Source organism: Numenius arquata, chromosome 2, assembly GCF_964106895.1.
Source record: "Numenius arquata chromosome 2, bNumArq3.hap1.1, whole genome shotgun sequence".
Lineage (NCBI taxonomy): Eukaryota > Metazoa > Chordata > Aves > Charadriiformes > Scolopacidae > Numenius > Numenius arquata.
In genome coordinates this window covers 117,653,508-117,674,442 of record NC_133577.1, presented here as the reverse complement: position 1 = coordinate 117,674,442, position 20,935 = coordinate 117,653,508, and the positions used below count along the sequence as shown (strand labels likewise).

At 38.4% G+C, this 20,935-nt stretch overlaps 1 protein-coding gene across 4 annotated transcripts in view; it reads right to left on the bottom strand.

Moving 5' to 3' along the window:
* Positions 1–20,935, bottom strand: part of SRPK2 (SRSF protein kinase 2) — a 147,937-nt gene that overhangs the window by 41,760 nt on the left and 85,242 nt on the right. For all 4 annotated transcript variants that reach the window (XM_074144434.1, XM_074144436.1, XM_074144435.1 and 1 more), the window contains one exon: positions 5,432–5,583. In XM_074144434.1, the coding sequence (XP_074000535.1) occupies positions 5,432–5,583 (152 nt within the window). The remainder of the gene's footprint in view (positions 1–5,431; positions 5,584–20,935) is intronic.

Genomic DNA, 20,935 nt, shown 5'->3' with positions numbered 1-20,935 from the left:
TAAACTCACGTGTACAAATCCATACTGATACAAACATTAAAAAGAACCCTACATTTTAATTTAATTCTCTATGTAACCATCCTTGCAGTAAGACGTCATCTACCTGGACTTGTGTAAAGCATTTGACGTTGTCCACACGACATCCTTGCCTCTAAAATGGAGAGACATGGATTTGGCAGGTGGACCACTCGGTGGATAAGGAACTGGCTTGGATGGTCGCACTCAAAAGAGTTGCAGTCAATGGCTCAGAGTCCAAGTGGTGGCCAGTAACAAGTGGATTCCTCAGGGGTCAGTACAGGGACCAGTGCTACCTTGTTGCTGACGTGGATAATGGGATTGAGTGCACCCTTATCAAGTTTGCTGATGACACCAAGCTGTGTGGTGCAGTCAACACACTGGAGGACAAGGATGCCATCCAGACGGATCTGAACAGGTGGGCCCGTGTAAACCTCATGAAGTTCTACCAGGCCAAGTCAAGTTTCTGCACATGGGTTACAGCAGTCCCAAGCACAAAAACAGGCTGGGCAGAGAATGGATTGAGAGCAGCCCTGAGGAGAAGGACTTGGGGTCTTGGTTGATGAGAAGCTCCATGTGAGCCAGCAATGCGCACTGGCAGCCCAGAAAGCCAACCACATCCGGGGCTGCATCAAAAAGAAGCGTGGCCAGCAGGTCAAGGGAGGTGATTCTACCCCTCTACTCTGCTCTCATGAGACCTCACCTGGAGTACCGCATCCAGCTCTGGGGCCCCCAACATAAGAAGGATATGGACCTGTTGGAACAGGTCCAGAGGAGAGCCACAAAGATGATCAGAGGGATGGAGCACCTCTCCTATGAAGACAGGCTGAGAGTGTTGGGGTTTTTCAGCCTGGAGAAGAGAAGGCTCCAGGGAAACCTTAAAGTGGCCTTTCAGTACCCTAAAGGTGGCCTACAGGAGAAATAGGGAGGGACTGTATCAGGGAGTCTAGTGTTAGGACAAGGAGTAATGGTTTTAAACTGAAAGAGGGGACATTTAGATTAGATATCAGGAAGACATTCTTTATTGTGAGGGTGGTGAGACACCGGAACAGGTTGCCCAGAGAAGCTGTGGATGCCCCATCCCTGGAGGTGTTCAAGGCCAGGTTGGATGGGGCTTTGAAAAACCTGGTTAGTGGGAGGTGTCCCTGCCCACGGCAGGGGGGTTGGAACTAGATGATCTTTAAGGTCTCTTCCAACGCTAACCATTTTATGATTCTATGAAAAAAAAAAAAAAAATTACACTTCAGTAAATTCTTTCCATAAAACTTTATCTAGGATGATGAAGTGATAGATGTGTGTGGAACACTGAGACAACATAAAGCAGTTCTGCCTTTCTATTACTAAAAAAGTTTGCATTTGTGCAACGAGTCAAGTCTGCTGACCTAGCAGCAAGAATTACATAAAACACTTCCACATAATTCACTATCACAGTATCATTTCTTCTGATTTGTGTCCTGCATGTATCATTACATTTGAAAGAGAAGTACGAAATGCTATTCTCTGTATAATAATTATTCCTTTTGCAAACAGATATAATTAAAAAAACCTGAAAAATATTTAATAGCTGGTTTTAATACCTCTCTATGATTTGCAAAACAGATTTTAAAATTCAACAATACAAAAATTTCTGGAACATTTTAAAATTTTCCTGAATATCTAGTCCTATTAAATCATTCCTTAACAGTTACGTGGCTTCAGATGTACATGGAAACACTCACAATTCATGCAGCCTTTTGCACTGCTAGAAGGGTGTATGTGGGCCTTAAAGTATATAAAACTATGTCCAGAAGTAATTTTTTTTGAACTAAACAAAATATTTGCTTTTTTGACATGTTAACAGCATAACAGTCAACAATGAAGAACTTAAGTACAGGTAAACATATGTTTCTAAGAGTAGTCTAGGTAAACAATTGCCTTGTAAGTCTGCCTCTCTGCAAACAGCTTTTGGCATAATTGTGCTTCAAAGGGTCAAAAATAATCAAAAACTTGGGACAGTTTCTTCCCATCACAGGCAGGAGCGAGAACACCCAACAGAGGAAATCAAAGACACTGAAGTCAAGTTAATAAACTGGGGGTTGATAAGTTATTTTAGTAAAATAAGTAAAAAATAAAGTAAATAGGGATTGCAAGAATAACAATACTATATATGTAAAAGCCATGTTATTTTGGTCACTACAGCACTGTCATAGCTAATTATAGCAATACACCAGCATATGTCACAGATACCAGCAGCAGTAGCATATTGTCTGAGTAGATATACTTCATAAGATACTTTCTACTGTTCTAAGCCACAGGCGTCATCCTATGATAAATGTAAATTTAAGTTCTTAATGATACAGAAAGTATTTTTAGATAGTAGTAACAAGAAAGCATCTATGCAAAATTAGCAGGTTGAGAAAAATGATGTAATTTTGGAAAAACAGTATTGGTATTTGAAAATATACAATGTGTAAGTGGCACTGCTGATAATGTAACAAAAAAACCTGTTGTGCTATTTACTGCAGCACACAGAAAAAATGTCTCTCTCACAGCTCTACGTGCACTCAAGGAAGAGGGTCAGAAAAAATGAGATCATTATTCCTAAATGTGTCCTGAATGTATTGGTAATTGTAGCTGGCTAGTTCTATGTTTGTATAGGGAATTATTCCCTTTGTGAACTGGATGAATGGGAGACATCTCCAGGGGGCAAAGAAGATGATCAGAGAAGCAAAGAATTCCAATTACATCCATGACATGACAGGCTCTTGAAAAAAATCTCCAAGTGTTTCAAGGCTTTTCAGAAAAGAAGAAAAAATAGCCTAATTGTCTAAGCACCCCTTGAAAAATCATGTAGTTGCACTTTTGATATTTCCATTCCTTAAACAAATAAAAATTTGAAAAGCATTTAATGTCAATTCAGTGACACCAACAGAAGTCATTTCACAGATTTAAACAGGCCCTGGAAAAAGCCCCCAAGGAACAGAGGTTAGTTTGCTTTACACCGATGGCTGTTAGTTGTCTCTTTCACATCAGGTGCTAATTCAAACAAATCCAATTTCCTGATTAAAAATACTACTATGACTATTTACTAAACACCATGCAACATGGTGAAGATGTGAGCCAAGCACATAGTAACATATCCTTAAAAATAATAAATAAAAATAAAATTAGTAACAGAAATATCCTGGCAATGGGAAGTACAGTTAACAGGTAAAACGTTGAATTCATTAAAAAAATAATAATACACTCCTCATCAAAATTGACCTCCTATGAAGTTTCAGACTGGGGTTAAGAACAGATGAAGTATTCTCTGTGTCTCACTCAAAAATCCTGGGAGATTGCCATTTTGGAGATAAAATTAGGAAGAAAAGATACACTCCAGTAATAAATGATAATTTCCAAATATTAATCTCCCACTCTGTAAACACAGGTAAGGTTACCCAAAACAGAAAAACATATGAAAGTAATAAAATACCTCTCCAAAAAATGGAAATAATGTATCTAAAAGCCATCCCTGAAATTCTTTACCAAACAACTTATTCCCCATACTGAATATAAAATGAGCAAACAAAAAGTCAGTATGGCCTCAGATCATCCCCATCTGGCCATTCGATTCAGGTTCTCATACAACATGGTGATCCTTCCCCTTCAGTTCAACCCCAGCAGACTAAAGCAAGGAAATATACTGATCAGTCTTACAGGAAATTATGGTCAGAAAACACGTAAATCATCCACTGGAGCAACAAAAGCATTGTTCTCGCAGAAACAAATAATGAACCAAAGAAGCTATATCCATCAATTTAGAGCTTCAAGACCAGAAGGATTCAGAAGAACCTTTAAGCATACAGATATTTCCCTTTAATTTTGCAGGAAATTTGCAAGTATTCTTAGTGTAACATGTAATTCATTTTAAAAACATACAGATCTCGCTACTGACCAGCTACAGGTCAGAGAGACTCTAGTTAAACAGGTAACTTACACGCAGGCTGCAAACTTCGACTATTTTTTTTTGTTTGTTCTGTGATCTAGCTTCTCCAGATGGTGACATTTTGCAAGAGATACTGAAACACAGACAACAATGGGTTGTTTGAAATTAAATGCAGCCCTTACTTCAGGGAAGAATTAAATGGGGGCCTTGAAATGCTTAATCTCGAGGAAATACAGATGTTTACGAGTAAACAGATGTTTAAACAACAAATCCTTACTCACTTATGGAAGATGTTACAAATACAAAAAGAGTTATCTTAAGGAACAAATGTGTTATAACAGAAATAATTTTTAAAAAAATAAAAACATGCTTTAGCGACGTTTTTTTTTTCCTGCTGCAGACTTCAGCATTTACTGTTTGGTTTTCACTATTAGTATCTATAGCCACTTAAATATCTGGAATATCACATACTAATAAAACTTCTTACACCAAAATGAAATAGTCACTTTCAATTGTTAAATCTGAAAATACAAAACAACTTGTTCCAGGCTGGGAGACAGCATTCTTAAAATAGCACATCTCTAGGCTTACACAGAAACTTCTGATTAAGAAGACATCATCATATTTAACACAGCAATTGTTTCTTGATATGAGGAATACAGAATACCACATAGAGTCAATGTGCACACAGTGCTTTTTGGCTGTTCAAAAACATTAATCTGAAGTGATAAAATTTTGATGCTTCCTAAAGTAAATTCATATCCTTGAAATCTACTACGATAAAGAGATCAAAGTTGACAGACCTGTTATTTATGATTTTTCATCTAAGTATGGTATACATTTTACCCTAATGGGAACAGACTTGAATCTTTAACAGTGACATTAAAACAAACTTAAGTATTGGCACTGATGTACTGCATGTTTTTTATGCATTTAATGATATTAAAAAAAATTAATATAAGCAATTACAAGAATTGAGGAAATCAAGAGCTAAAACAAAGATGTAGAGGCTCAAGACAATGCTGAGGGCTGTGAAAGACAACATGTGAAAGAAGCATGTAACATCTTGGGCTGATGCAGGTAAGAAAAGAGGAAGAAAAGATACAGATTAAAAAAAAGAAATGTAGTTGATGCTGTTACAGGCACCAAGGCATTTTAGAACTTTTTGGAGTGTGGGAGGGGTTGTTTGGTTTGGTTGCTTTTGTTTCTCTTGCAACTAACATCAAACAAGGAAAGCTTCTTCTGTATTCTTACAACTAGGACATCAGGACGAAAGCAGGGATGCAACATTTGTATATTTATTGCAAAATGTATAAATAAGCTACAGCTAAGAGAAAAAGTAAAGCTGAAGACAATTGTGCATCTGAACCTGAAGTGAGCAGTTTTTCATAATTTTTGTATAAATACGTTTCGTAATTAAAGAGCAGGTCTTTAAAAACCTCTCAAGAACCAGAGTTGGGACTCGCATGACAACGTTTACCCTCACCAGCACTGCTGAACTGCACACACCTTTACAGTAATCTGCAGGATCCTCTTGCTCCTCATCGTCGGACCCTAAAATCTCCTCCTCTGGCTCTGGCGGGGTGGGCTCCGGCAGGGGTGGAGGTGGGGGCGGGGGTGGAGGTGGAGGTGCAGAGGGAGCTTTCTGTTGAGGCTCTGGCCTGAAAATCAAAGAGACAACACACTTAGTAAAGAGCTTCCTCACAGGGATAACGCAGCCCTTCAGAGGGGAGGAAAAAAAGTCTTGGGAAGTAGCAGTGAAGCATGTCTCACTTATGTTCTCACTGTCATCTTTCCTACCACCTGTGAGACCCTAGGGACGCACGGACAGAGACGCACCCAACCAGACCAGACCAAAAGCACGTCCCAAGTGAATTTGGAATTATTCAATGGAACAGCTTGGAAAAAATATATGAAGTATATAATCAGACACGAACAAGCTCCTGCCTGCTAGCTGAAGCAAGATCTCATTAATACACAGGAAGAAACAATCTTCCAGCAACACTGATCCGAACCAGACGACTTAATGCACTTCTCTTCATCTGTAGCTGCTGCCAAGACTGTGGAAAGCTGTATCAATACACAAAATACCAAAACCAGGTATTAGGAAGTAAGAGATAAAAAAATTGATCTTCCTAGGTAGCCTATGATACTCTCCCAGAATACACACAGCATGCTTTAATACGTGCTAATTGAAAAACCACCAAAACAAAACAAAACCACCAAGACTCAACATCACCAAGAGGGGTTTTTCTGTCTTGCATCTCCAGTTTAGAAAAAACAAAAAAATGAAATATGTTTTATATCCTATTCTAAGAAAGGCTGTACTTGGTATTTGTAAACACCTACAAATTACTCACATTTCAAAATCCTGAGTATTTTCAATACACATAAAAAATGAAATCCAGGGTTGAAGGATACTTGTTTGTCAATAATTAAGAAAGACTTCTCCAAACAAGTTGACGGGTTTGGGTTTTTTTTATATTCATACTTCATACAAATAAAAAACATATACTTGCCAAATACATTTGCAAAGTAACTTAAAGCGTTTGTGCCATCAAAAGCTGCTACAATTTGCATTTATATCTACTTCAAATCTAAACCATCTGAAAAACACCATATTAACCATATTTTGTCATTCATACAATAAAAAAATAGAAATCTGTAATTAGCTATTTTTTCAACTCCTAAAATTTAGATTCAAATACTTCCTTGATCATGAGTGAAAACTGTATTTATGTTTATCCCACTCCTATAGTCCTCCTCCTTATAATTCCCCCAACCACTTTTTCTTTACACGCTGTAATTGTTCAAGACAGAGTATTTAGAGTCGAAGAGTACACAGTTGGTCAGAAATAAATTCCACTGGCAACATGCACCGCCTGCACAGCAGCTGCTATTATGCCTTTGCTTTAAAGGACATCATTGGAAGTTGCATGCATACCAAATTTATCTGCCTGCTACCCCTTCCAGATAATAACATTCTTCTATTCGTTCAGTAAATGGCCAGATTTAAAAAGGAATATTTGAAACTAATTCATTAATGGTTTAAGTTACAATGAGAAATCTAGTCAAATAAATAAATTTATGTAATTTTTAACCACATAAAGCTTAGGACAGAAAAGAAGAGAGAGAAGGGATCCATTTGTAGGATAAACAATGAATATGTTTGCATGTGCTCCTACTTACATAAGTTATGCTCTTTTATCTTCCCTCTTTTGTTCCCAACAGATGTCTCTATATTATACATTGCAAGGAAAGTAAACCAATACAGCAAATGGAAGCACATTCTCTGATGAGTTAATCTTACTACAAGTTAGATTAATGGCCCTCCAATAGCCTGGTTTCATGGTGTCAGCAAGCTGATGGCCCCTCTGCCCGACCCGATGTTGGCAGAAAGCTTTAATCAAACACATCATAGTATAAAGATCTACATTACAAACCTTGAAACCACATCTGCTGGGCACGAGGCCATTTTGGATACACAGATCAAGAACTACGAACACTTAAAAATTAATAATACTAATGATGAGCAAGAAAAATAAAGCATAGTATAAAATTGCCTGCACCTCATCAATATATCTGAAAGCAGTATGCCAGGTAACACAGGCACATCCATCCATGCCTGGACTCCTTATTTTGGATGGTACCATAATTTTACTTCGTTCTGACCACAAGTTTCCATGTTTGGTCACAGAAGAAGATGGTACAAATACAGCACAACCTAGGGTAGGTCAGAGCAATACGGTACAGGGGTCATAAGTTCAAAACTCCATTGAAGTTGTGCAGATTTTGTCTTTTAAGATACCAACTATTTGCTCTGTTTCTTCACATAATAAAGATAACACCTTAAAGAGAATTGGAAGCATTTCTGGAATTGAGAATCACACGTTTTGTTGCTCATTTCTGAAATAAACATCAAGGAATACCAAGAATCCCCCTCCAAGGGAAGGAGGAACTGTACAACCCAAAATTTAGCAAAAAAGCCAATATTTGAATTTATTCCTAGGGAAATAGACTCAGAAGGAGCTCTATTTTCTTAACCTTTCTCAAGCTACTATATTTGATTTTGTTTTGAAAAGGGTTATTTTTTTCCTGTCCCCAATACTACTCGTATTTGGTATTCAGGAGTGTTTTCTTCTTGTCCTTTGTGGACATCAGGAAGGAAGGAAAGATATTGCTTTATTTCCTTCTGAAGTGATTTATGATTTTGTCTGAGAACAACAAAACACTGATTTAAACTGAGGACGATCTTTGATTTATTTATCCTTTTAGCTTTTCTTGCACCTTTTGAAGCAATCAAATATTAGTACATGAAGAAGGCTGAAGGAAAGAAATGCTGCTGAGTTACATCAGTCTGACTTATTTTGCCACTTTTTGTTTCAGTTTAGGATTCCTACCAAAGGATTCTTAGCATTGTTCTTCGGGTTTGTTCACTTTTACATTTCTGGGGTATATGTAAAGATTAAGTCTTCAACACTTGACTTGGCTGCTTAAACTCTGCCTACAAGTTGGATAACTCACCCTGGCATCACCGATGCTTGTTTTTCTGCCAATACACAATTTCAGAGTGTTAGGTAGGACATCAGTCAATGACTGAACTCCAGTTTTGCTGTTTCTTAGTATGCCTTTTATTGAATTCAAAAGATAAGCTATGATGAATGTTTCAATAATATCTTCCTTTGCGATGTATGGCTTGAATATACACTTTATTCAGCTTAGACTTCACTTTTCCAGTATAAAGTTTGTTAAAATATGAATTATTTTTTCTTTAAAGTGGACTTTAAAACTTCTCTGTCATTAAAAATCCAGCCATTAAGCAAGCTGTGAGAAATAAACATGCATCCTAATCTCCCTTTCCTTTTCCAAAATATAATTGTCAAAAACTATCATAACATAACAAACTATTCAACAGCTGCATTATTTCAAGTTATTACTCTTTCTTATTTCCTAAAATGTTGTATGTAACGATAGGCATTAGGTAACACATGCATGCAGAGGCATACACTAAATCTGTTCTTTTTTCAGAAGTAATCTCTTGGTACTCTGTGGTCTACCACCACTAGGTTATTCATCCCCATTCAAGCATAAACACTTAATAGAAGAAGATGACACACTGTTTCTAGACTCACAGGATCCTGTCAGTAGGTACGCGGAGAACTGACCATCTCCACAGGCTACAATGACAAACCCTGTAATTGTACTGAAAGAATCATTACAAACAATTAACAAACACTAGCCAGGATGTTTTATCTTTTAATTACTCTCTTTTAAATGGACAAAAATAAATTTACAGCAGAGTCTAATCAAAATACAATGAAATCCTATTTTTAACCTGCTCTTAGAGAGAATGCTTAGTAAAAGACAAAAGAAAAGCTAAAGCATTTCTCCTTTACAGTGAACTTGAAGCAAAACATACCAAAAGGCTGCATGAAGTCTTACAGAAAATCAATTGCCCACTTTAAGAAATGCAAAATTACTGACAACTTAATTTTACTTTTCTCTGCCATGGACATGTTGCTCTGTCTGCCAACTGGGGAACAGCCAACAGTAAAAGCAATCTCCATAACATTAAAACCTGAAAATGCTGGGGAAATTATACCATGAGAATTCGGGAGAAATTCTTCAGAAGAAGAATTTTGTTGTCAATGTTGTGGGATTGTTTTCTATTCTTCTGTTCTGGAAAAGGTAAAACAAGAGCAGTGAGGGTGATTAAAAACACGAAATGCCTTCCATATGGGAAGCATCTGAACATACCAGAACTCTTCAGTCAGGAAAACACAGTGGAGATATATAAAATCTTGAGAGGCACAGAGAGAGTGAATAGGAAATGACTGTTCACTGCCTCTCCCCACACGAATTGAGCCAAGTTGAAAAAAAATCTAAAGAAAAAAAAAAAATCACTCATGCAACATGATGTTAAAAACTAAACTCACCTTTTTTCCTTGGATATCATGGATAAGAGAAGCTAGCTAAGTTCAAATAGGGCTCAGAAAAACTCATGGAAGAAAAATCGACTGATAGCTAATGCAAAACCACCTGTGACTCATGAAGCCCATCAGCCTGAGATTGCTGGATTAGGAAAAGTATTCAGCACATCAGGGCCCAACCCTGCGCTCTTCCCCTGGCAACTGCTCCTGACCAGAGGGAATATAGACACACCTCAGGTCTGACCTCGTGCCGTCACTTCATCTTCAGACTTTCCTTCCTTTTCCTCAACAAATGAATCACTTCCATTACTAAAAACCAAAACAGACTTCAGGCCTCTTTATCCAAAACCCTCATAGACCAAAACAAAAAATGCTTTAATTGTTATTATCAAGTAATGGATAAGAATGCATTGCAGGCAAGATCGCTATACAACAGGATTACTTGAAGAAATCCTCATGTTGTTCTCCATGGGAAAGAAGGCATATAACAGGAGTCTTCTTCTCTATGAACACTGTACTGTAGGCATGATGAACTACTGAACTTATTAACTTAAAGACTACTTGTAGGTAAACAGAACTTTACCTTGAATGTAGATAAAACCTGCATCCGATCCTCCTACTTTTAGGAGAACATTGTCTCAGAAGGAAAAGAGACTGAGTAAAGTGAAAAAAAATTGGGAGACAGAAATTGGTGGGGTTAAGCTAAAGAACTACCTCATTTTGAGAGGAAAACAAAACTCTCCTTAATATTTTCAGATGAACACATCCAGAGAAGTTTTTTACTAATAGGAAATGCAATTAAAAGGAAGTTAAATGACTCCTTCATATATTTAATAAAATAAAAATTGGAATACACTGTATTCTAACAATGTTATGAACCTCCTGACAGGTCCACAGACGCTCTTTGGGGAATTTCAAATTGAAGAGAAAAAAAAATAAAAGGAAGCAGGGGGAGGGTAAATATCAGCAGAAATGTGCTATAAGCCTCCTAACACTGAGATGTGAGCTTTAAGAAATCTATGAGTGGGTGTGAGTCCATCTGGAAGGAGCTCCAGCTATGCTTCCCTCCAGCTCCAGAAGGCAAAATCTTTCATGCTCCTGGGCAAGGCTCTCAGGTGCTGTATAGAGATTTCAGACTTGAAGCTCTACACAAGTTTCTTCCAGCTGTTATTAATTGCTTAAGGACTCCGTTATTTGGATCTTTCTCATTTGTCCAAAGGGCATCTGCTTTACTCATTGAACTCTTGCCTGTTCTTTTTACCAAATGCAGGTTTAGCTTAATTAGACAGGTGCCTTCTAACAGTGAGCTCTTTGAACTGGAGGCAACCTTAAATGAAGGCTTTCTAAATAAATACATACATACAATATGTGACAAAAACACAAGGAAAATCAAAACAACCCCAAAGTTCTTGCTCAAGGAATAAAACGATGTTGCATATTTTAAGTAAGATTTTAAATTTAGTTCTGAATAATTTCAAATTTTAGTAATTATTATGATAAGTTATTTGTAATTTAATATTATCATTATTTTAAATTATGCCAGAAGTCATCTTATTGTTTTTAGAAACAAAGTCTATAAATCCAGAAGGAAACAGAGCATAATGAGAGATGCTTTTAACTAAGTCCAAGAAATTGTTAATACAAACTTCTACTTTCTGTAAAGCTTTGCTTTACATGAAAAGCTCTATTTGTGTTCTTATACTAGTACGGAACTATACTGTAATTTCCAATTCTAGAAAGTCCCTGCATAAAAAGAGAGACTGCTAGCATGTCACAAGCATGAAACGGTTTCTACATCTGGTCATTAACAACATTATCATTCCTCCTGGAACTGTTAACATTCCTTCGAAAGATACCATCATACTGCCACACATCAATCACAGCACCAGCTGAAACCCCTCCTGGAATGGAGCAGGCTGAGACACAGCAGCTTCTGTGACCTCAAACAAACAGCAAGAGCGAGAATGAATTTTTCATTCCCGCCTTGCTTACTAGCCTTTTAGAGGCAACCTTGGGCTTCAACATATATCCAAAGTAAATGCCAAGGAACTCTGCCTTCTTCTGTTCAAAACAATGGGTACTATAAATAAATACCATTTCAGGCAGCATACTGCAGTCTTATCATGCCCCCACCCCAGCCTAGCAGCAGAGTGCTGGGGCAAAGAGAGATCCTTCTTGTTTTCCACTCCCCATGACAGAGCTGCTCCCCTTGCCCCAGTGCCAGATCTAGTGATTCCACAGCCATGATGGATAACGAATCCATGCACTGGGCTCCCTCACTCTGCAGCTACGTAGGAGCCAAGGCGAGCAGGAGGAGCACATTGCCAAAGGCCAGCAGAGCTGAGGGGAATCAGTAGCAGCCTACCATTACATCAGTTCACATCTAACATTAAGCAGTAAGGTCTGCCAGGTTTGTAGACATTACAGGAGGTGGCTCTTTTGGGCTTCCTCTGACTCAAAGTTACACCAAGTTCCCAGAAGTAATTGGTTTCAAGCTCTGAAAGTCAGTCTCAAACAAAATTTTGTTCTCAAACAGATGCAATTCTGTTAAAATGTTCTTAAGGCAGCAGACCAGAAGCCAAATCTACCCAGCAAGCCTCAGTCTTAACTTGCCAAGGTATTCTGTTTTCCTCCTCAAATACTGTTTTTCTTGCAGAGTTCTACTTTCCAGACCAGTCATCGATTACAGACTCGCAGAGGAAAAAAGTCAACAGTTAAAAAAGAAAAAAACAGACCCAGCTGGTGACACAAAAAGAAAATACCTAGATGTACACTCAGCAGCTTGCACTTTACTTTTTTTAGTCACCAGTAAAGTGTTGTAAAGGCTGAGGAAGTTATATAAAAAAAAAAAAGAAGGCAGGCACAAATTCCTAAAAGCCAAAGAGGAGAAGCACAGCTGTTTTAAGCTCTTGGAATATGTACTGATCAATGGAGAATACAGAGTTTCTTATCTATTCCGCCTAACATGCCAAAATGAAACCTGCACTTCAGTCAGATAGGGGAATATTGTGACTATTGCTCCGATGCAATGATAACCTAGTTAAAAACAAGCCATGCTCAAAAACCACATATGAAGCTTCACCATCTCCAAAGCCTCTTGCGAGAAGAGTCCCCTCTCACGCTGCACAGCTCCCTCCTCCATCTCCCTGCATATGGACCTCCACTTCCGACCGATGAGAAGACCTGACAGGAAACACTGGCACACAGTAACGGAAGTAGCCAATATTTGCTTTGGCTTCTTTTTCCTCTTACTGTGGCTAAACTGTGTGATGGAACACTTTTAACAGAATGACTCACAAGTGTATAAATGGAAATTAATTTTTTACTTTTCTTTTTGGCGTGTTATGTTGTAGTATTCAATTTCTGACTTTCTCTTTGGCATGTTAAATTATAGTGTTTCTACTCTTTCTATTAATAAGATATAATCAGAAAACATGGTGTTGTTGCTTCGGTATCCTACAGTTGCCACTAGCAACAAAATTGCAAGTTTAGAAGGGGAGAAGGAAGAAGCACCCTCTGCTCTCCAACAGCCCTATCTGCCCCTGGAAAAGTTAGTAAATTTAACTTGATTTGGCATTAAGATCCCTTAAGTCAACGACCCTTTGAAGTCAAAGATGGACTCAAATATGAATTACTAAATTATGAAACATGAGATTGTTTTGTTTTTTTTTTATTAGTACAAGCCAACAGCTTCCTCACAGTTAATATAAATGTACATACACCACGAGGAAGCAGTATTCAATTTATGTGACTTAGAAACCATTCGAAGACAAGGGTGATAATCTTAAGCAAAATGAGCAGGAGTAAATCAACAAATGCAATGTTTCACACCCCTTTTAACCTATTTAACAGCCTAGTGGAAAAGATTTCATAGGAACAGTGGAATTATATCCCGTCACTTCATATCAAATGCAGTCAGCAGCAGCAGCGTACCTCTCATTTCCCTCCCCCCTGGCTCCCAAGAGCACCCCGGTAAAATGTAATGCTGACTTCACATGATCATCTCAATGCAAAAAAAGCATTTTTCATCTCCATGCTTAGTTAATGTTTGGAAGACCCATTCATCCTGTTAGTGCAAATGCATCGTGCTCTGCATTGTGTCTGTGAACTCAATTCTACAGGCAATGAGAAAAGGGTAAGCAGACAAGCATTTTGGATGGGACGGACACTGAGGGACACAACTGGCAGGGAGGGAGGGAGGGGGGGAAAGAGCCTGCAGGAACAAAGTTGCATGACTCAGTCAGCAACTAGAGGAACCTCTCTGCAGCAAATACAAAGCATCACTGCAGCAATAAATTCTGAATGCTACAGCTGGAACTGTGTTGATACCTAACTTCACCCCATTAATTTTGCTTTCGAGAAGCTGGAATGAGCCCCCTCCCAAGCTTCCAAACGCTAGCAACATCTCCTCCATATAAATACAAGAATTTTAACAAATCTCTTCACAGTTCCTACTAGTATTTTATGAAAGTACCTATGCTTGCACTGGAGTATTAGTAAATAATAAAAAAAAAAACCAAAAACCAAACAAAAGCAACTTAAAACTTTTTATCTTAAATATTAGACATAAGTTGCAAATACGCTTATCATTCAAAAACATTTTGCCAGTGTTCAGGTTACTAAAATTCTTCCATTTTGGGTATATGTGCCCATAAATACAATATATGAAATGCCTGGTTTGAGTTTCTATATACATATTGCTCATTCATAGCAATTTAAAAATCCATTTTCATAACAAATACATAAAAGCAGCAAAGAGACTGCAAAGCCCAGCAGCAGTTAAAAGCAAGAAAATGGCAAAATTACAGACACAGTTTTTAAAGAAAACTCATTCTCACCCAAATACAGAAAAACAGTGAGCAGCTAATTTTAAATATGCTGTATTTTAAAATATGGCCTCAAATACTTTGAGTGCTGCACCTATACCTGAAGGCGAACAAAATTTTAGCATTCACTCATCTATATCTAGCATTATCATAGGCAAGAACATAATTCTGAAGCCTGGACACTGACTGTGGCTAAGCCAGGACCAAGAAATGAGCTGCCAGTAAGCACAAACATTGCATGTTCTTGCTGGTCTGCTTCGATCTGCATCCTGGCTTTGCTGAGCTTTCCTGCATCTGGGAGAGAGCTTTTGGAGAAGAAGTTTCACATAGGTGAAAAGAAAAGGAAGCAAGAACATAGTCACTCTTTAGCTCTGAACTGCAGTCCAGAAGAGACTGGCTTTTTATCTCTAGTATGAGGACTTTCGCACTGTGGCTGCCTTCATCTTCTTTTCATTACACCACGTAATTCACGACCCTTTACTTGATCTTTTTGTCTTCTTGTCTTCATAGAGGCAGTAGCAATTATAACTGTTCAGACACATGGAAACACATTTATTTGGACAATTGTTTGATAAATCGATCTAGAAGAAAACGGTAACAAGTTCCTCAGAAAAAAAAAAAGTACCTTTTTAAAAGTGCCTAGATCTGAGTATTTTTTTCACTTTACTTTGCATACTTTTTAATGCAAAATTTACAGCTTATCTCTTGCCCAATCACCTTATAGAACTTTTATTTATTTTATGCAAATTTCATTACATATGTTTCCAAAAGCCACAGCATTCAGTGTCCTCTCCTGTCACATGTTCCTCAATCCGTAAGAATCCTCCATGTGCCTATTCAACATTCCCAGGGAAACACTTTTCAATCCCTTATTCCCATCAATGATTTGCCTTGTGGGTTTTAGAGCTCATTTTGTAGCTCTCTACATTTTTTGAAGCTTGCAAGTGAAGGTCCTTTCATTTGACTGGATCTTCAAGAAGCAGCAGCCATTTCAGGAGAGTTAGGGAAGTCACTTCAGTATTTTACAGCCCTGTCCAGCTGGTTCAGCTGGCTTAGATGAGGCAGTTTTGGATACCAAATACTGTGACAATTCCTGGTGAGGTTTTCAGAATCTCTTATGTGTCAGCAAGTCTGAGAATAAGGGTTATCAGACCATCTGACTCATCCCAGCCTTGGCGTGCTTTACCTCACAGCATGGATGCTGGATGACTCACTGACTGGAATATTCCTATTTCTAACAGCAAGAGAGAGTCTCACCCATGGTGGAAAAGCACTCAAGGAATCCCAGCTGTCGTGGTATCCTAGAGGAGATGAACATTCTCCCTTATAGAGCAAGGTCTTTCCATATCCTATGCCTTGATACCAGAACAATGTGACTGACGCTTCCCCTACCAGGTCAGGAAACTGTACACCTCAGGAAAGGAAGCTCATCTTGAAAAGGTAAATTCTGAACCCAGTTTACAACAGAAAGTGGACAGCAACTATTACTACCAGGAGGCTATCACCTCCAGTTCACCTCTTTTCCATGAGTAACCCCATCTCAGGGTTTCTCAGCGAAGGACAATGGTGTCTGCACCTGAGCACTACACAGAGCTGTCTGCAAAACTGAAGAACCTTCTGATTCCAGGTTTCAAAAGTCAAATGTCCAGGATAATTGGTATGGCACAGTAAAGGTCAGAAACACTGGTGCTGAGTCCTAATGACAGTAAAGGACAGTGACATCATGACTTCAAACCCATGACATACCACAAGCAGAAACTGAGGTCCAAGGAACATTGTAAGCTTACTGCTGCTGAAAATGAAAATGTTAAGGCGTTATGGTGGTGGCAAAGCTTCTGATCTGACTGGTGCTAAAACTAAGACACGCTACATATGTTTGCAATGTATTGCCTTGACTTTCGGTAAGCTGAGCCAGTGCCAAAGCCAGCTAAAGTCTACTCTGGCATTGGCTCAGTTATCTGACAAGCCTCAAAGAAGTCTTCAAGAAGCCATGCAGTTTATCAGTAATAATAGATGGAAAAGAGCTGAAGGAAACTCAGAACTGAACCACTGTGTTTCAAGGGACAAAGCTGAGAGGAAATGAAAGTATACCAGGCTCATCTCACCGTATATACCTATAGTTACTGCAGAGGCAAAATTGTTTTTCTGCTCCTGAATGAAGATTTGTACAAGCAGTCAGTGTCACTGGGCACATGGGCTATCGCTTAGAGCTTTGATTTACTAAACCTCTGAAAAGATGATAGCTGAAACACATGCTGACTGCAGGATGGGATGGAGATATTCCGCTATAAAGTGAGACATCTTTAAATCATCAGCATGACAAGACAGCCAAGCCTTCGAGCTTAATCCTGACTGATAGTGCGGGTGCCAGACAAAGGGAAGAGGCTAATATTCCTCCGTGAACAATTTATCTACTTGAATTTCTACAAGAGTCCCAGTTAGGATAAATCAGTTCCCTTTAGATATTTGATGCATTCCTGCCAGGCAATACCAGATACAGGCTAACTGTATAGTGCCAGGGTTGGGAAAGAAAGATGATGATTCACTGAGATGAACGGAGCCTTTCACATTTATGAAGACTACTGCTTCCAGCTAGGTTCATCTTCTCAGAAGGTTTGACTTCTCAGAACATCCCACCTCGCCAAGGTGGAGCAAGTATTTTGCAGTGTAGGAGGCACAGAGAAACACAAAGAGATGAGCAAAGCTTTACCCTAGTCCCATAAAAGATAGAAGAGAAACTGTAGGCTTTAGAAATCCCTTTGCTTAATGATTCCTGGTATCCAAAAGAAAATGTAGCATTTCCAGACAGCTCCCTGATGCCTATAAATCATGCCTTCCTCACTCCTAACTACTTCATTAGTAACAAAGGAAAATAACTACCTAAAGATCTCAACAGTGTACATTTAATTCTCCAGAAATATAGCTTCTAGGGAAGTATAAGCAGCAGTCTTTTTTGTTTATCTTAAACACAACCTTCACTTTCTCCACCTCACCACACATCACCTGATGCCCCAGCCTATCCCCATCAGCAATCTTCACAAGTACATGAAAGACAGTTTGTAAAATAATCTCCATAATTCTTCCAATTTTATCTGAATTCCCCTTAGGTATTTGTGTTATCAGCTACAGCCATTTCTTGAACAAATAACAATGACAATTAATACACAAATGGAAAGCAAAAATACACAGGGAGGAGCAATCGTGCAGAACTACTGGACAGTCTCCAGCAAGTAAGGGGCGTGAGGGGCCTGGCTTCCTCACCATTCTCAACGACAGAGGGTCAGGAGAATAAAAAGACAGGAGTCGGTGTCAGAGCTCCCCCCATCCCTATGATCATGCAAAAAGTAGAAGGTGGTATACTAAGTACCACTGAAATGTAACATATGGTTGGAAGAACAGACAAGCAAGTAGTATCATTTGAAAACCCAGAGAAAATAAAGAAAAACAGAGGGACAGGATTGCCATAGAAAAACCCAAGATTTTTCTGGAAGTCCTCAAAGATCCTTGTGAAAATGATTTTAAACAAGTTCAGAAGGTGCAAACTAGACTGAAAAGGCTAGAAGACTAAGCCAAAACTCAGTCTATTTTGTCCTTGTTTTGCCCCAGTACAAAACTCCCTTTGTCCTCAGTACAGAAGACTTCTTGCAATTTCCATGCAAATATAGCAATAATAATTGCGTATGTACTTAACAGTGTTGTTCTGTAATGCTAGATAAAGACTAATTTTCTATTGCAAACAGCAAAAAATAGGTTTCAATTTCCACTGTTATACAGCTTTATTTTTTAAACAGATATATAAAAAACATTACATGTTTTTGTGCCTTGAAATACATTTCCTATCTAAAAATGTAGGTCTGCATCTCCTCCCTTGCATAAAAATACCAACCACAGCACAGCATCAGCCTTTCTCCCTCTGCTGCTGCGTTGCCATGGAAACTGGCCCTGATTTCTACTGCCAATATAGGTTCCATGTAAGCAGGAAAAAAGCTGAAGTAATATTTATATAATATGCAACAGAGAACTTACATACAACATTTATGGTTTCATTGGAGGCCTGCAGACTGGCTGAAGTGGCTTAAGGAATTCTCAAGCCTATTTCTATCAGACATTCAAAGCATATTTATATTACCTACCTCAAAATCATAGCATAGGAAACACACATGTGGAATTTAGTATATTCTTTTCTCCCTCTTGCTTTCCATCAAAAAGAAAGAAAAGCTCCATATTTCCTAAGTAAATAAAATTGTGTTCTTGAATTGTACTGTGAAAAAACTAGAATGTAACTTATTCCTTTAAGAGTGAGACAACCTCTTTGCCTTATTCTCAAAAAAGCCATGACAGAAGACTATAAAGGCTTTTTTTTGTAACAGATTTTGAAACAAAGGACAGCCAATCTAACCGTCAGTATTCCCCTTCTTTTAATAGGATGGCACATGTATCTTCTCTTCACACCCACCCCCTTCAAACAAATTTCCTGTAAAAATATTGCAGTAAAAATGCTGCCCCATAATTCTGGTGGGTTTTTTTGGGTTGTTGGGGGGGAATTTTGCATTTTTGTTTATTTGTTTGTTTTCTTGGGGTCTTTGGTTTTTTGTTTTCTTTTTTTGTTGTTTTTTTTTTTCTGAATACAAGCTGCATATGCCCACACAGTTAGCCTTCACTGAATCACAGAAGGGCTGAGGTTGGAAGGGACCTCTGGAGATTGTCTGGTCCAACCCCCTTGCTGCTCCAGCAGGGTCACCTAGAGACAGTTGTGCAAGACCACATCCAGATGGCTTTTTTTTTTTTTTAATATCTTCATGAATAGAGACTCCACCACTGCTCTGGGCAACAAACCTGTGACAGTGTTCAGCTTTCAACACCAGGTGTGAGGTCAGAAGACACATTCAAACTTCTAAAGGACAAACAACCCACTGGTTAATGCCCCAAAAATGTTTTCAATACTAAAACAATTTATCAGACAGCTTACTGTAAAATGACAGAATGGAAAATACCTTTTGAGTCTATTTAAAGGGTTGGTAAATGCTGCAAAGACTCTTACACACAGAAGAAAAAAATGAAGTCTAATTTCCCTCACCTCCCTTAGACTTTCTCAGAAAAGTTTTTCAAAGGTAACATGTTTTGAAAAGAACTACTGGTCTTAAGTATTTTATTTTTTTTTTTGGTCTGGAAGAATTTCTGACTAGAAATATGAGTGGGAGACACAGACACACACACACTCTCTACATATAGATAACCTGGGAAAGACTCTCAAAGCCAGGTTCAAATCCCTGATCTGCATGATCGAGACATAATTTTTACTTCAAGTATCTGTAGTTCTTTCTTATGTCATAAGGCAATACCCAGTCTATTGCTAGAGTCAAGTCTTACCCTCTTTCTCATCTATGTATCCTTTCTTCCCAATAAAGTGTTTTAAATTACAAACATTAACTAGAATGAATTATCTTTCATGAGACAGAAATCCCATGGAAAAGGAGCAGACTCAAGAACTTGAGTGCAACCATAGTAGAAGGGCTCTTCTAGGACTGATCAAAGATCCACACAGGCCAGTATCCTACATTTAGAAAAAGAGCCATGTGCAGACATCCAGGGAAGAGCGTAAGAGCAAGCTAAGCACACAGGGATCCTTCTTCCCCAAGCAGTCCCCTCACCTCCAAGAAATGACAGCTCAAAAGCCACCAGATGGGATTCCCATGCATTCAGTAACTCCCACCTGATATTTATTCCACAAATCTATCCAGTTCCCCCTTGTGCATACTATTGCATGAATTTCCAGGGCATATTGACACCTTTTCCACATCATCTTTTATTTGTTCTGCATCTGCCATCTTACAGATTCAACTGACATCCTTTGATTCTTGTACTGAAACTGTCTGCGAACAGTCATTCTGCAGTCACCCTCTCTCTGGCACAAAATTCAGTAGACATCTATTGTATCACCCTTTGCCATCTGTTTTTCAGCCTTTAAGAGTCCTACTCAATTTTGTCTTTCCTCACAGGAAAGCTGCTCCATAATTCAAGATCCTCTCCTTCACTGTCCCCAAACCCTGTCATGTTGTACTCTTTGCATGGACTATTCCATAGGTGATGCATGACGGGCTTGTATTTTGGCATAATTGTATTTTCTACAGTATTGTCTCCTTCTTTGTTCCTAATCATGTATTTGCCTTTTTTAATCACTATTGAACACAAAGCTGATGCTTTTATGAAACACCTATTTCAATGGTAGTTCCCTAAATAATGATTATCATCTCAGA